The sequence below is a fragment of the Acipenser ruthenus genome, chromosome 55 (assembly GCF_902713425.1).
Source record: "Acipenser ruthenus chromosome 55, fAciRut3.2 maternal haplotype, whole genome shotgun sequence".
In the NCBI taxonomy this organism is placed as follows: Eukaryota; Metazoa; Chordata; class Actinopteri; order Acipenseriformes; family Acipenseridae; genus Acipenser; species Acipenser ruthenus.
Window position 1 is genome coordinate 666,987 of NC_081243.1, and position 15,092 is coordinate 682,078.

At 41.5% G+C, this 15,092-nt stretch overlaps 1 protein-coding gene across 2 annotated transcripts in view; it reads left to right on the forward strand.

Annotated features, from left to right (window-relative positions):
* Window positions 1–1,210: 1,210 nt before the first annotated feature.
* The window catches only part of LOC117401767 (synapsin-1-like), a 42,591-nt gene continuing 28,709 nt past the window's right edge, over window positions 1,211–15,092 (forward strand). For both annotated transcript variants that reach the window (XM_034002590.3, XM_034002591.3), the window contains exons 1-2: window positions 1,211–2,032; window positions 14,591–14,648. In XM_034002590.3, the coding sequence (XP_033858481.1) occupies window positions 1,731–2,032; window positions 14,591–14,648 (360 nt within the window). In that variant the 5' untranslated portion in view covers window positions 1,211–1,730. The remainder of the gene's footprint in view (window positions 2,033–14,590; window positions 14,649–15,092) is intronic.

Consider the following 15,092-nt stretch of genomic DNA (forward strand, 5'->3'; position numbering starts at 1 on the left):
CAGACGACAAACGCGTTTTTGCCACTGTATACATTTCAAGCATCGGTAATATTTTTTGAGTATTTGTCCAAACACAATGTTGTTTTTTTAAAATATTGTGAAGCATAGATTATATTATATTATATTATATTATATTATATTATATTATAAAACACAAAGTAAGTTCATTTTACGTTTTAAGCGCTATTTTAAGAGACTGCCGTCTGGGTCTAAAAAAATAATAGCACATTAGCCACCAAGGCCGACTTTCAATGTATATATATATACATACGGTAGTATGGTATGAATTGTATTTTTGTTGAACAGCTAATTAGAAATTTCTAAAAGTATATTCCTAGTAGTACTTATATTATCCCTGCATGGTGACCTGATAAAATGTAACAGGGGGGGTATGAGGATTTAAAGCTGTAGATCATGCTAGCCTCAAATAAGGATTATTATTATTATTATCATTATTATTTATTTCTTAGCAGACGCCCTTATCCAGGGCAACTTACAATTGTTACAAGATATCACATTATTTTACATACAATTACCCATTTGTACAGCTGGGTTTTTACTGGAGCAATCTAGGTAAAGTACCTTGCTCAAGGGTACAGCAGCAGTGTCCCCCACCTGGGATTGAACCCACGACCCTCTGGTCAAGAGTCCAGAGCCCTAACCACTACTCCACACTGCTACTCCATGAGGAATTAAAGCTGCAGATGCATGCTAGCCTCAAATAAGGATGCCACGCCCCTCGTGATGATAAAGCAATGGTAAAATAATAATAATAATAATAATAATGCAAAATAAATCTATTACGTGTCCATGAAAGCGTTAATGTGTTGTTATTAACAACAACAACAACATCTTTCACGTGCCTAACCTCCATAAGTCTCCGTATCAGTCTCTGCAGGACAAAAAGGAGACAGGGAAAGAATAGAGAGGGAAAAAAATCAATACGTCAGGGTTACAGCCTCTGCAAAGCTTTTGTTTATTTATGTATATATATACAGACAGGGAAACTCCTCCCGAACCCCCTTGGACTGCTTTAATTGGACCCTCCCGTACCGTCTTGCCCAGCGCTATGGGTTGTTCCATTATAGTGATAGTGGAGAAAATGGGGGGGGAGGGGGGGAGGCGGTTCCTGGGAGAAAATTGATGGGCAGGGGGGTGGGGGGTTGAATTTTACCGAGGGATGCTGAAGGGAAAAAAACCCTCCTCCCTATCTCTCTGTCAGCCTCTTCCGCAGTACCACGACGCTTTAGACAGCGAGGTAGAAGGCAGGTAGCGAGGCTGAACCGACTAGTCTATATTAAAATATACGCTCCTTTGCCCTTTTTTTAAAAATTATTATTTCTGCCTAAAAATATTTCCACCTAAATAGTTTAGCTAAGGAAGAAATACACGCGTGCACTTGGCTTGCAGATTTAAAAAAAAAAACAAGGAGATATTAGAAATATTTAAAATAAATTGGAAGGTTTATTTTTTTTAAACTAATAAAATAATATTGCATCTTGCATTCTCCCTTTTCAACCTGTTATATTAGAGAGAGGGGGGGGAAAAAAACGTCATTTATAGAGCATTTGCTTGCAAACGCAAACACCTAGACACGGTGACAGATTTAGAATTATACATAAAGATTTTTGCTGGTTGGTTTTTTTTTTTTTTTTTTTTTACCTGGCTCCTGCTCGTTGTTTTTTTTTTTGTTGTTCTTTGCTATAACTCCCTCTATCCAGAGCTCAAAAATGAATTACCTCCGTCGACGGCTCTCGGACAGCAGCTTCATGTCCAACCTGCCCAACGGTTATATGAGTGACTTGCAGCGGCCGGACCCTCCGCAGCCCAGCCCGGCAGTGTCGCCCGGACCCCCGGAGCGCCGCCAGTCGGTAACTCCGTCCGCCGGTGCCGGTTTTTTCTCTTCCATTTCCAACGCGGTCAAGCAGACAACCGCGGCGGCAGCGGCGACGCTGAGCGAAGCCACTATCGGTGGCACCGGTCCAGCCCGCAGCAAGATACTGCTAGCCATCGATGACCAACAAACCGACTGGTAAGCCCTTATTTTACATACTTAAAAATAATAATAATAATAAAAAAACGAAATTAAACTAACGTTACAACCTTGAAACGCTTTATGCGCGTTTTTTGTACTGCTATTACAAAATAATAATAATAATAATAATAATAATAATAATAATAATAATAATAATTTTATAAAGCGCCATCACTGTATATATCTGAACAGAAAATAAACAATAAGATTAAGATATTGCAAAACAGTAATCTTAAAAAAAAGCCAGTTTTAACAAATAAGTTTGAAGGCTTCCACAGGTCTCTGTACCCCCCCCCCCCCCCCCGAAAAAATACTGTGGGAGAGCCCAAACAAACTGGACCGTCAACAGAGGTCTTTCTGATAAAGTGTGTAAGAATTTACAGAAGACTTATATAATAATAATATCAAGCATAACTGCGGGACACAGTTATATGTATTATTATTATTATTATTATTATTATTATTATTATTATTATTATTATTATATAAGGTTTAGTTCAGGGGTGTCTAATCAATCCCGCTCCTGGAGGGGTGATTCCATTCCGGGTTTAACATGTACAATGAGATAATGAACTACTTCAGGGTCTGGATGGAGGTTTCGTTGGTGAACCCGGTTGGAACAAAGACCAGGAGTGGATCCACCAGCGTTGGACACCCGTGGTTTTTATATAGTGGATACTGTAACATGGAGATGGTGCGTTGGTGTTTCAGCGAATGGCGAATCCTATCAATATAGATACTTATTAAGCAGTCCTTAGAAAAATGACCAAAAATAGATCCAGCTTTTGCCCCCGTGATGCTGTTTTTGGTCTGTTTTTTTACGTCGTCACGCTGAGCGTCCCTCCTCAACAAAGCAAACTGACGGACAACGTCGCATCTCGCTGGACAGTGATTTTTTGGGGGGTTATAGAAAACGAATTACTACATATACCACAAAACAAAGGCGCAGGCAAACGCTAAAATCGTCATTTAAAAAAAAAAAAAAAACTTCCTTCGCGGTGTTTTCTAACGTCTTCAAATTCAAACAAATCCGATTTGACGATGTTAATAAACACGACGTTCACAAACTCAACGGACTCCACCCCAGGCACAATGTATCAAAGTCATATTTAGTACGCAAACTTGCCCGACTTAATTTCTTGACTAATTCATGAAAGAAAACTGGACTGCAGACCTCGGCTCATAGAGGGAAACTAAAGGATATGGCTGGGGTTACTAGTAGTAAACTCAACACTTTCTTTTAGAAGGGACTAACTATGAAGAAAATGTGTCAAATCCCAGTAAAATCATTTGAAGGTCACTTGTTTTTATTCAGTCACGACTCCCTGAATCAGAGTGGACATAAATCACATGCTTTAATAACACACTGAACATGAAAACTGCTTGCAGTGTGATATGAAGATGAAAATCATTAATTTTTTTAATTATAAACACTAAATCAAACGTTGCAAGCACAGAATAAAAAATATGCCACTGTATATTAGGAGATGAAGCTGAAAGGGGGCTCCCTCCAGTCCAGGGCAGCCTTGAGGCACGGAGACTGAACTGCTCCCTCCCTCCCTCCCCCTAAGAGAAAGGGGGCTCCCTCCAGTCCAGGGCAGGCTTGAGGCACGGAGACTGAACTGCTCCCTTCCTCCCTCCCTCACCCCCCTAAGAGAAAGGGGGCTCCTTCCAGTCCAGGGCAGGATTGAGACACGGAGACTGAACTGCTCCCTCCCTCCCTCCCTCACCCCCCTAAGAGAAAGGGGGCTCCCTCTAGTCTGTATAATTATTATGTCAAGGATGAGTACAATATGGGGCAGACACTGTATCACAGCCCCTGCCACTGGCATCGCTGTTGATAATGTCACTGAATAAATGTAGTGTGCTCGGAGTCCCGCTAAAAATCCCATATATATATCAAGCTGCATATTGATTTGACTGTTTTTTTAAAGCAGGTCAATTCAGACAGTTTACACGCCGTAGCATGGGAGAGAAAATCTTAGATTTTAGTCCAGGATTAATGGAATCATGTCTAGATTTTTCTGTGTTTGCACTATTTGATTTGAATTTTAAAAGTGATTATCCAGATACTGTATTTGCGAAAGTGTTTGACATACAGATGGGTGGATGTATGGACAGACAGACAGACACCCCCTACATCCCTTCGATCTGATAATCTCAAAAACTATGTTCACACCAAGTTTCATGACAGTTGTACAAGCGGTTCCCTAGATCTATGGAGAAATGTGTTTTCCAGGAAAAGTCTCTTGATGCATTATACAACACAAACACAATGCAATTTTATATCACGCTGTACTTACATAGCATCCCAGAATGCTTCACCATAAAAACTCTCAAAAGCCATTGGACAGTCAGTTTAAGATTGATTACAGACCCTTTTGCAGTGTCATTTCCCAAGTGATCGGAAGCCATGTGAAATAAAAATGCTAAGTGTTGCTTTGACTACAGCGTTGCAGCTCTGAATCAGTGAGTCAGGCAATGCTGGTAAAGACCGTAACCAATCCACTCTCTCACTGCTCTCTCCCTTCATCCTCCTGCTTGATTACAACCAGCTCCAACACATTGTGACACAGCAGCAGACAATCAGGGCTGAAAAACAGCACAGAGAATTGTCAAATACAACCATAAAAGACTGTATAACATGCAAGGGCAGCAGTGTGGAGTAGTGGTTAGGGCTCTGGACTCTTGACCAGAGGGTCATGGGTTCAATACCACACCTCTCTGTGCTTTACAATGCTTCCCTATGCTTTACCAGACCTCTCTGTGCTTTACAATGCTTCCCTATGCTTTACCAGACCTCTCTGTGCTTTACAATGCTTTACCGTGCCTCTCTGTGCTTTACAATGCTTCCCTATGCTTTACCAGACCTCTCTGTGCTTTACAATGCTCCCCTATGCTTTACCAGACCTCTCTGTGCTTTACAATGCTTCCCTATGCTTTACCAGACCTCTCTGTGCTTTACAATGCTTTACCGTGCCTCTCTGTGCTTTACAATGCTTCCCTATGCTTTACCAGACCTCTCTGTGCTTTACAATGCTCCCCTATGCTTTACCACACCTCTCTGGGCTTTACAATGCTTTCCTATGCTTTACCAGACCTCTCTGTGCTTCCCTATGCTTTACCATGCTGTCACTGTGCTTTATTACACTTTGCTGTGCTTTTATGATGAGATTTTTATAAGGGTATAAATCAAAGACTGTTGCCCAACATGGCCAAACACAAGGTAAAACCCAAGCAAGATCAGCCACCTAGTGATCGGACACTTTGAAAACAGGTTTCTGCGTTACACAGAGAATTGTGAGGGTCTGGAACCAATTCTCCTGTAATGTTGTTGAAGCTGACACCCTGGGATCCTTCAAGAAGCTGCTTGATGAGATTCTGGGATCAATAAGCTACTAACAACCAAACGAGCAAGATGGGCCGAATGGCCTCCTCTCGTTTGTAAAATGTTCTTATGTTTCCTTTAGTTTTGCTGGCAATACACTCGCTGTGCACTAGGTGGCGCTGGTGCATACTCATATAAAGACCCTTTAGCTGATCTAGCCTGCATTACACATAGCAGGCAGCTAGAAATAGTATGAGAGTATTTCTAGTGTATGTATTCTAAAAATGATCACATGCCAGACTTACATATTTCACAGTAAGTGAGACAATGAAATATATTCAAGCACCAATCGCCACTGGTACTGAGCCCTTCACTTGTGCTGGAACCATATTAATACTAATTACAGTAATTGTGACAGTCGCTTCTTCAGACCACTTGCCCCACAGCCTGCAAGCACTTTACATAGGAGAAAAATCTCTCCCCCACCCCCCCCTACTTTCAAATCAGAGTAAGTGCTTCCATCAGCAAGTAATCAATCAGAACTGCCTTCAGCACAAGGGCAAAACCAACAGGGGTGAGGGGCAGGGGAGTAGACAGTAAATCGAAAACTCAACTCTGAAAATCAGAAACGTTATTGCATAGCACTACACAAGCTAATTTAATACATTTGCTGAAGCCAGACTAAAATAAGAACATAAGAAAACGATTGGAACGAGAGGAGGCTGTTCAGCCCATCAGAGCTCGTCCGGTTCCGAGCAGCTGACTGATCTCAGAACTTTGTCAAGTCGGGTCTTAAAGGATCCCAGTGATTCAGCATCAGCAACATGACTAGGTAACCCATTCCATCCCCTCACCACTCTCTGTGTGAAGAAGAGTCTCCTTCAACAACATGACTAGGTAACCCATTCCATCCCCTCACCACTCTCTGTGTGAAGAAGAGTCTCCTTCAACAACATGACTAGGTAACCCATTCCATCCCCTCACCGCTCTCTGTGTGAAGAAGAGTCTCCTTCAACAGCATGACTAGGTAACCCATTCCATCCCCTCACCACTCTCTGAGTGAAGAAGAGTCTCCTTCCCTCCATCTGAAGTCTATCTCCTCTTAATTTCCAGCTGTGTCAATTTACGATTTTAAAAAAAGACTTCAATCAAGTTCAATTCTTTGATCCAGGCTGGATACCTTTAGTAACATCATTGCCCATAACTCATTCCTTTAAATCCTTAGACTGGCGCTTTGGAAATGTAAATAATATATTATTAATCTCTACAGTTGACCCAAGCTCTTCTTAAATAGTGTGTTTTCAGTAATGCAGATTACATCTCTACAGTTGGACTGGGCCGTAGTTTCAAATCTAAGGAGGTTATGATGAGGGTGTATAATGTACTGTACTTCTTCACACAGAGAGTGGTGAGGGGATGGAATGGGTTACCTAGTCATGTTGTTGAAGGAGACTCTTCTTCACACAGAGAGTGGTGAGGGGATGGAATGGGTTACCTAGTCATGTTGTTGAAGGAGACTCTTCTTCACACAGAGAGTGGTGAGGGGATGGAATGGGTTACCTAGTCATGTTGTTGAAGGAGACTCTTCTTCACACAGAGAACGGTGAGGGGATGGAGTGGGTTACCTAGTCATGTTGTTGAAGGAGACTCTTCTTCACACAGAGAGTGGTGAGGGGATGGAATGGGTTACCTAGTCATGTTGTTGAAGGAGACTCTTCTTCACACAGAGAGTGGTGAGGGGATGGAATGGGTTACCTAGTCATGTTGTTGAAGGAGACTCTTCTTCACACAGAGAGTGGGGAGGGGATGGAATGGGTTACCTAGTCATGTTGTTGAAGGAGACTCTTCTTCACACAGAGTGGTGAGGGGATGGAATGGGTTACCTAGTCATGTTGTTGAAGGAGACTCTTCTTCACACAGAGAGTGCTGAGGGGATGGAATGGGTTACCTAGTCATGTTGTTGAAGGAGACTCTTCTTCACACAGAGAGTGGTGAGGGGATGGAATGGGTTACCTAGTCATGTTGTTGAAGGAGACTCTTCTTCACACAGAGAGTGGTGAGGGGATGGAATGGGTTACCTAGTCATGTTGTTCAGCTGCTAGGAGCTCTGATGGGCTGAATGGACTGTCGTTCGGAAAGGTTATGTTTTTTACTGTTTGATGTTACTGGCTCACAGAGTGACTCGCTCAATACAGCAATTAGTCAGTTTAATACTAATACTGTATTCAACATCAAAATCAGCATGCAATACAAAAAAGACACTTTATGCATAATTACTAATTTTGGAGAGGAGAGCGTACAGTTCTTATTCCTCTGGTCCAACAAATATCCAAGCATTTTATACCCAACCTGTGGTGATGTCATTCTTTAACAATTCTTTTGTAACTTTTCCAATATTATTGGGTACCCTTTTAGTCCTTCAAATAACAATTCATGCATTTGACACACACGAGGGCAGAAATGGACGTTGAGTAGAGTTTAGAACAGAAGGCAGGAAGCCCTTTTTTCCACAGAGAGTTCTAAATGTATGGAACAGCCTGCCAGGTGAAGTTGTAGGATCTCAAACACTGGGAGCATTTAAATAAAGATTCTGTGCTTTTAAGATAAATCCACCACAGTAGGGGAGAATGGTGCGCTGATAAGGGACGAGCCTTGATGGGCTGAACGGCCTTTTCTCGTTCCCAAGCCTTTCTTATGATCTTAGTAAGATATATCACTACAAAGATGCCAACACAGAGACATCCTCCCAAACCCAAACATCAGTAACTTCCATAAGCTTGCCTGGACATTGAGAACTTATACACAACTTCCACAATACACAGACAAAGCATAGCAACATGGTAGGAAATAGGAAAATATTACAAATTATTTCTTAACAAGATGACCCAAGTAGACTCGCATCAACCCGATTATAAAGGGCTGGGTGTAGGACCATTCAAATCTCTCAGCTTTGGTATTTAAAGGTTTATTTTGCAGAGATGAAAGATGGATTAGCAATAGTCTTGTTCTGGGTTGGATTTACACACATAATACCATTCGGAAGTGGCTTTGATTTATACCAGCTGGCTGGACCTCTCCCAGACTCCCTGCTTTGCCAGACTGAAAAACACATTTGATGTTTTTATTTCCTTCTATTGCATGGAATTCCAAATAATAGTCGCTAAACTGACTATGATGCCCCAATTAAAATACACAGTGGACTTTTTATTACCTTATAAAATATTATTAAACTTCTGGAAAACTATATTGCAGCCACCATTGCAGAAACATGTTTTAGGGTAAAAAAAAATAAAAGACATTGAGAAAGACTTCTAGTCCAAATGTTTGCCATATACAGTGGGTTCAAAAACCTGGCTACAGATTTTCTTTTTAATCCCATCAGAGTTTTATAGAATTGCATATCACTACGTGGTCCACTAATCTTTTTTTTTATTGCCCTTTGAAAAATTGCAGAGTAGTGTTTTAGCTTTCAGCAAAAGACAATGGCCCAAAATGACAATTATCTTAATTATCGCTCGCTTTTAATTAAGTGGTTTCGAGATTAGCTACCACCCCCATAACCAGACACTGTCAGCTGAGTTACTCCCTCGATTGCATAAGGCAATTAAAAAAAAAGAAAAAATCAGTCAAACCCGCTGCAGCCCAGAGCTTTCTTCTTTCTGTGTGCTCCACTTCAGACCGCAGTGCCATTGCACTTCCACATTCTGCCTGGCTTCAACCAGGGAAGGATCACATAGTTTCTGAGCAGGAAGCGAAGCCCCCTGTCTCATTGTAATCCTTGCTGTTCACTCTCAGCCTTGCTGGGGCTGAGTCAAGCAGTGTTTCTATCCACTAAAAGCTAGCTGGAACGCAGAATCCCTGTATCACTCATCAGCTCCCCAATGAAAGTGATGGCAATACGACTCCCATTGCATAGCAGTTTGATCCATTCCTGGTTTTACTCCAAGTTTAAGAAGACACACCTGAGCTTGTTACCTGCACGTGCTGGTAGTAAAAACTGGAAAGGGTGTCCAATAGGAGTCTTCCATCCCTGATACCTAAATCTGGTACCAGAACAGGTACCAGATTTAGGAGGCTGTGTGGTCCAGTGGTTAAAGAAAAGGGCTTGTAACCAGGAGGTCACCGGTTCAAATCCCACCTCAGCCACTGACTCATTGCGTGACCCTGAGCAAGTCACTTCACCTCCTTGTGCTCCGTCTTTCGGGTGAGACGTAGTTGTAAGTGACTCTGCAGCTGATGCATAGTTCACACACCCTCTGTAAGTCACCTTGGATAAAGGCGTCTGCTAAATAAACACCACTAATATGCTAATGCATTTATCTAGTTTCTTCAAGTATTTCCACGAAGTGTCTTTTTCCCTCTTGGCAGAATGTTTTACTTTATTTCCGTGTCTGCGTGTGGGTCAGCGGCTGCGTCTGTGTTTCTGTCCACAGTCAGAGACGATGCCCTGTCTGTTGCTGTCGTCTTCATTGGCATTTTGAGCTTCTTAAAGAAGCAGTTTGTAACAGAAATTCCTAAAGCTCTTTTCGTTGCATCAAGAAAACTGACTGAGTGCTGGTGAGGGGAGTCATGTGACTTAGCTAGCAATGCTGTCTATAGAAAACATCTTGATACAGGACTGAGCGATACTGGAAATCTCAGTGTGTCTTATTAAACTCATAGTAAAACCAGGAATGGATCAAACTGCTATGCAATGGGAGTCTAATTTTCACCCCTGCGTATACCTGTTAGTATCTCCCATGACTGTCAATAGTATTTTAAAACTCCAGTTTGAATACTGGCATTTGCTGTGCTTTTTCGAGAGCTTAAACCAGTGCTTGAAAAAAAAACAACGTTTCCCCCTCTAGCAAAAGCAGTAATTGAAATTGGATGCAAGTCACTGTGCCTATCCAGGCACGAGTGGATTACTCGGAATCCATTTTCTATTTCTCCTGCCTGTTAACAGCCTCGGGCCATCGCATCCACACAACAGGAGTGGCTGATTTTGAAATGACAGGAGCCTCTCTCGGCTCAGATCTGCTCTTTTCTGGCTGCATTGCCCCCAGTCAAAGCTGTGCTCCAGTCTGATATGACAGAAGAAATCCACAGGTCTGCCACCAGAGCCAGCGTTATTAATATCATCACTTGATTAGGATCATGTGACACTGTAAAGGTGTGGCCGCAGCACAACTGCAAACAGTCTACCAGAAATGGCTATTGTTATTGATAGTAACGTCTCCATTGCCCTGTGTTCCTGGCGACAAAACAGACCTATCTAAAACTGAGCTGTCTGGTCAAGTTTTTGGCTACAAAGGGTATGCATCATCACATAGCCAGGAGGGCTACCATTGTGGCTGATTTTATTTCATACAGAGCTGTGGCCAAAGGTTTTGCGTCATCCAGAATTGTAGGATCGAGACTTTGTTAAAAAGCACGTTTAACTTGACTGGGAACAGGTGCTGTAAAGGCTCCTGTCATTTTACACTTGTAAAAGATTATCTGGGAAGATTGTATCGTAACAGAACGACAATCGATCAATCAATATCAATCTTTATTTTATATAGCGCCTTTCATAGTGGACCACCATCACAAAGCACTTTACAATGACAATGCAAACGGTGTCCTCAGGGGTAGGCTACAGTGCACTGTTTTTTTTATATATCTCCCAGAGGAGTTGTCCGTACAGTATGTGGCATTCATCGCCACCACTGTATATTTTGCAAATGGAGCTCCCTCTCTCCTGCAGCTTAGCCTTTCCCCTCCAGCCATCGCCACGTCGCCATGGTTACAGTTGCCGAGCCGCGAGCCTCTTTCTGGCTCCCCGTGGGGGCTTGGGGAAGCTCTTAAGGTGGAATTGATGGAGTTCACCATCCCACCCGACTCTTTAAGGTGGAAATTTAGAATTAACTGTACAGACGCACATAAATTATATATAATATGCATCCTCGTTCATATTATATTGTATATGTTAAAAGAAGATAAAAACACATACTTATGGTTTATTTATAACTAAATCAGATGACCCTGAACAGGAGTTTTAAACCCGAGTCTTGACAATAACACAGTGGAATCTGACAAGAGCAATCCCACGACTGAACCAAAGACAGAATAATGTCTCATCCGAAGAGCATGCTTATCCACCTGATGAACTAAAGACAATTCTATTAAGGTGACTTGGGCTTTTTTTCCCCAGAAACATTAATCAGGAAAATTTGCAGTCCTGCACAGTTAATCAAATTCATTAAATATAATTTCATGCTGTCTGTAAAAACAAACATCCCTCCATTAATGTAATTGCATGAAATATCATTGCTGATTGCCGATAATGTGATTAAATCCTTAGTCTTTTTTTTTTTTTCCCTGCAACATGTAGCAATTGATTATCAAAGAATCTAATCTGTACAAATCCATACCGCAGATCGACACAGATATATTCAACCACTGCGTCGATCTTGGGAACAACACGGATACAGGGGTACTAGAAATTATACAGGCATTAATTTGGTTCTGTCACTGTATAGACTTGATTCATTTTTATAGAGGCACCTTTGTCATTATCTGCTCCCTAGCGTCAAAGCAATCTCACCCACTCCTTATTCACAGTTTACCCTGAGAAAGCATGAATCAGCCCACAATCAAAAGCAATTCATCCATTAAGCAACCTCTTTATTAATTACTGAAGTCAAAACAAAAGACAATGATCTGTAAGATAGGAATATTATCTCTTAATAGCTTTATTAATATGATCACTGGCTCCTCCCTTTAATGGGGCGCTGACCATCTTTAAAATCCATTCTCTCACCTCTTATTAGCTTTATTAACATGAGCACTGACCGTCTTTAAAATCCATTCTCTCACCTCTTATTAACTTTATTAACATGATCACCGGCCCCTCCCTTTAAAGGAGTGCTGACCATCTTTAAAATCCATTCTCTCACCTCTTATTAACTTTATTAACATGATCACTGGCCCCTCCCTTTAAAGGAGCGCTGACCATCTTTAAAATCCATTCTCTCACCTCTTATTAACTTTATTAACATGATCACTGGCCCCTCCTTTAAAGGAGTGCTGACCATCTTTAAAATCCATTCTCTCACCTCTTATTAGCTTTATTAACATGAGCACTGACCGTCTTTAAAATCCATTCTCTCACCTCTTATTAGCTTTATTAACAGGGTCACTGGCCCCTCTCTTTAAAGGAGCGCTGACTATCTTTAAAATCCATTCTCTCACCTCTTATTAACTTTATTAACATGATCACTGGCCCCTCCTTTTAAAGGAGCGCTGACCATCTCTAAAATCCATTCTCTCACCTCTTACTAGCTTTAATAACATGATAAAAAAAAACCTGACGTTTTATAAAAACAGACAAGGCCTTTAATGAGGTGTTGAAGGCTCTAATTGATTTCACTTCTGTCTGCACTAACCCTGTGATTAATATATGTATATATATATATATACACACAAGTGTCTTAAGAGTTTAATGAAATGGATCTTTTTTCATCTATATTTAATGCGGGAGAGAAATTAAATATTATAAATCATATTTAATCTCGGGATGTCTGTATCACTTTTACAGTGGGGTAGTCCATCAAGCTGTTTGATGATCTAGCAATATGATTAAAATGAGGCACCTGAAAAAAATGGAACCACCATAAGCTATAAGCTCATAGTGTGCATGTATAAGGCATGCAAGTCTTATGCATGTGAGCAACATCATTCATTACAAAGGAACATGCAATGAATGCAGGCAATTAAACCCACGTGAATTAACGGGGGGGCTGAATTCAAAATGCATGACTTCAGAACTCAAGAAGATATTCAGCTGTTATTCCTGTGGGACTCAGACAGGATTCAATAGGAATTGGCGGCCAGTGTTTTGTTACTGCAAGAACTACTCTACTCTGGAAGTTGCTGGTCAACTCCGGAGATTAACACCAAAGGCTAGGAGAGTTCAACCAGCCTCTTGGGATGGGTGTCAGTTACTGCCCTGCCGAAAACACAGGCGACCCAGAGGTATGCTGAATCTCAACGAGTCATTGAGATTAGGAGGATCACAGCCGGTCCCTCGGCTCAGGAGCAGAAAGCAAACTGTTCTGCAGCATGTTTCACAAAGGGAAACATAAGCTGCATATCGCGCTATCACATCGTGCCATTAGCATATCATATCATTGCAGCCCTAGTAATGAAACCTATTGAAAGCATGGGAACATGTAGGTAAGCATTGTGAAGCCCAGATAATATATGCAAGTGGATGAGAAAAGGATTAAGGACTTTGTAACTATGCAGAATGACATTGTAACTGTGCAACTACACTAAGTACGGCAGCAGTGTGGAGTAGTTGTTAGGGATCTGGACTCTTGACAGGAGGGTCGTGGGTTCAATCCCAGGTGGGGGACACTGCTGCTGTACCCTTGAGCAAGGTACTTTACCTAGATTGCTCCAGTAAAAAACCCAACTGTATAAATGGGTAATTGTATGTAAAAATAATGTGATATCTTGTAACAATTGTAAGTCGCCCTGGATAAGGGCGTCTGCTAAGAAATAAATAAATAATAATAATAAGAGACACAATGTAAAGTGTTACCAAAAATTGAATCACCTGCATTTAAGGTCAAGTGACAATATTTTTAAAAAAATACAATACAGGCAGACCTGTAATTCCAGGTACAGTTGGGTTTTTACTGGAGCAATCTAGGTAAAGTACCTTGCTCAAGGGTACAGCAGCAGTGTCCCCCCCACCTGGGATTGAACCCACGACCCTCCGGTCAAGAGTCCAGAGCCCTAACCACTGCGCCACACTGCTGTTACAATTATGCTGCACTAATTACAAGTCCAATGACACTAAAAGGTAATACAATTACTCTGTTGATTCTAAATAACCCCAGCAATACAGAAATAGCTGCTATTTCTAAATAGCTGCTTGGAGGGTGTCTAATGGATGTTACAGTGAGTCTTTTGCAGGGTAATGTTATTACAGCAGGGAGGTTAGCAGATCATCCTTGTGCACAGCAAGAAGATGAACTTTGAAAAGGACAGCGTTGTCTTTTTGTTTGGCTATGTAGGGTATAGGAGATACCAAGCAGGCATCTGAAAGTCTTAGCATGAAAAAGCACTAAACATTCATTTCTGAATAACTTTTGCTAAAAAAAAAAAAAGGAACGTAAAATCCTGCGCTAGGTTTGTACGATGGCTTGTAAGATTTTGCTGCTCTTCAGCATTTCTAATTCCTGTGTGATTTCTTCCAGGGCCAAATTCTTCAAAGGAAAGAAAGTCCATGGGGAATTCGATATCAAAGTGGAGCAGGTAAGAAGATTTGAAGACGAAATGAGACACTAGGAACGGAGACACCTGCAATGGCATTGTCAATAGGGTGCCACCATGGGGTGGCTTGCTTCAAACCAAACAAGATTAGACGTCCGGCCAAGAGAATTGGGGTGTCTGATTGTATCTTAGACAGGGGTACATTGTCAGCCGTCACCCCAAAACATTTTAGTAAGTGCAGTGGGAGAGATGGGCAGCTTAAAAATCTGGGTCTCAAATATAGAAAAAGGACCAAATATGGGATAGGACCAGTCCATACTTTTTGAACGAGAGCAACTGAAGCTGGATCCAACCCCAGGTCAATCCTGGCTGGTTTAGCCTTAGATCAGTGAAGTCGGAAGACGATTTTAAATTGTATGAACCCACGATGACTGCCAGTCGTGGAGGAATGCGCTAGCGAGGATCTCTGACACCTATCTTTCATTT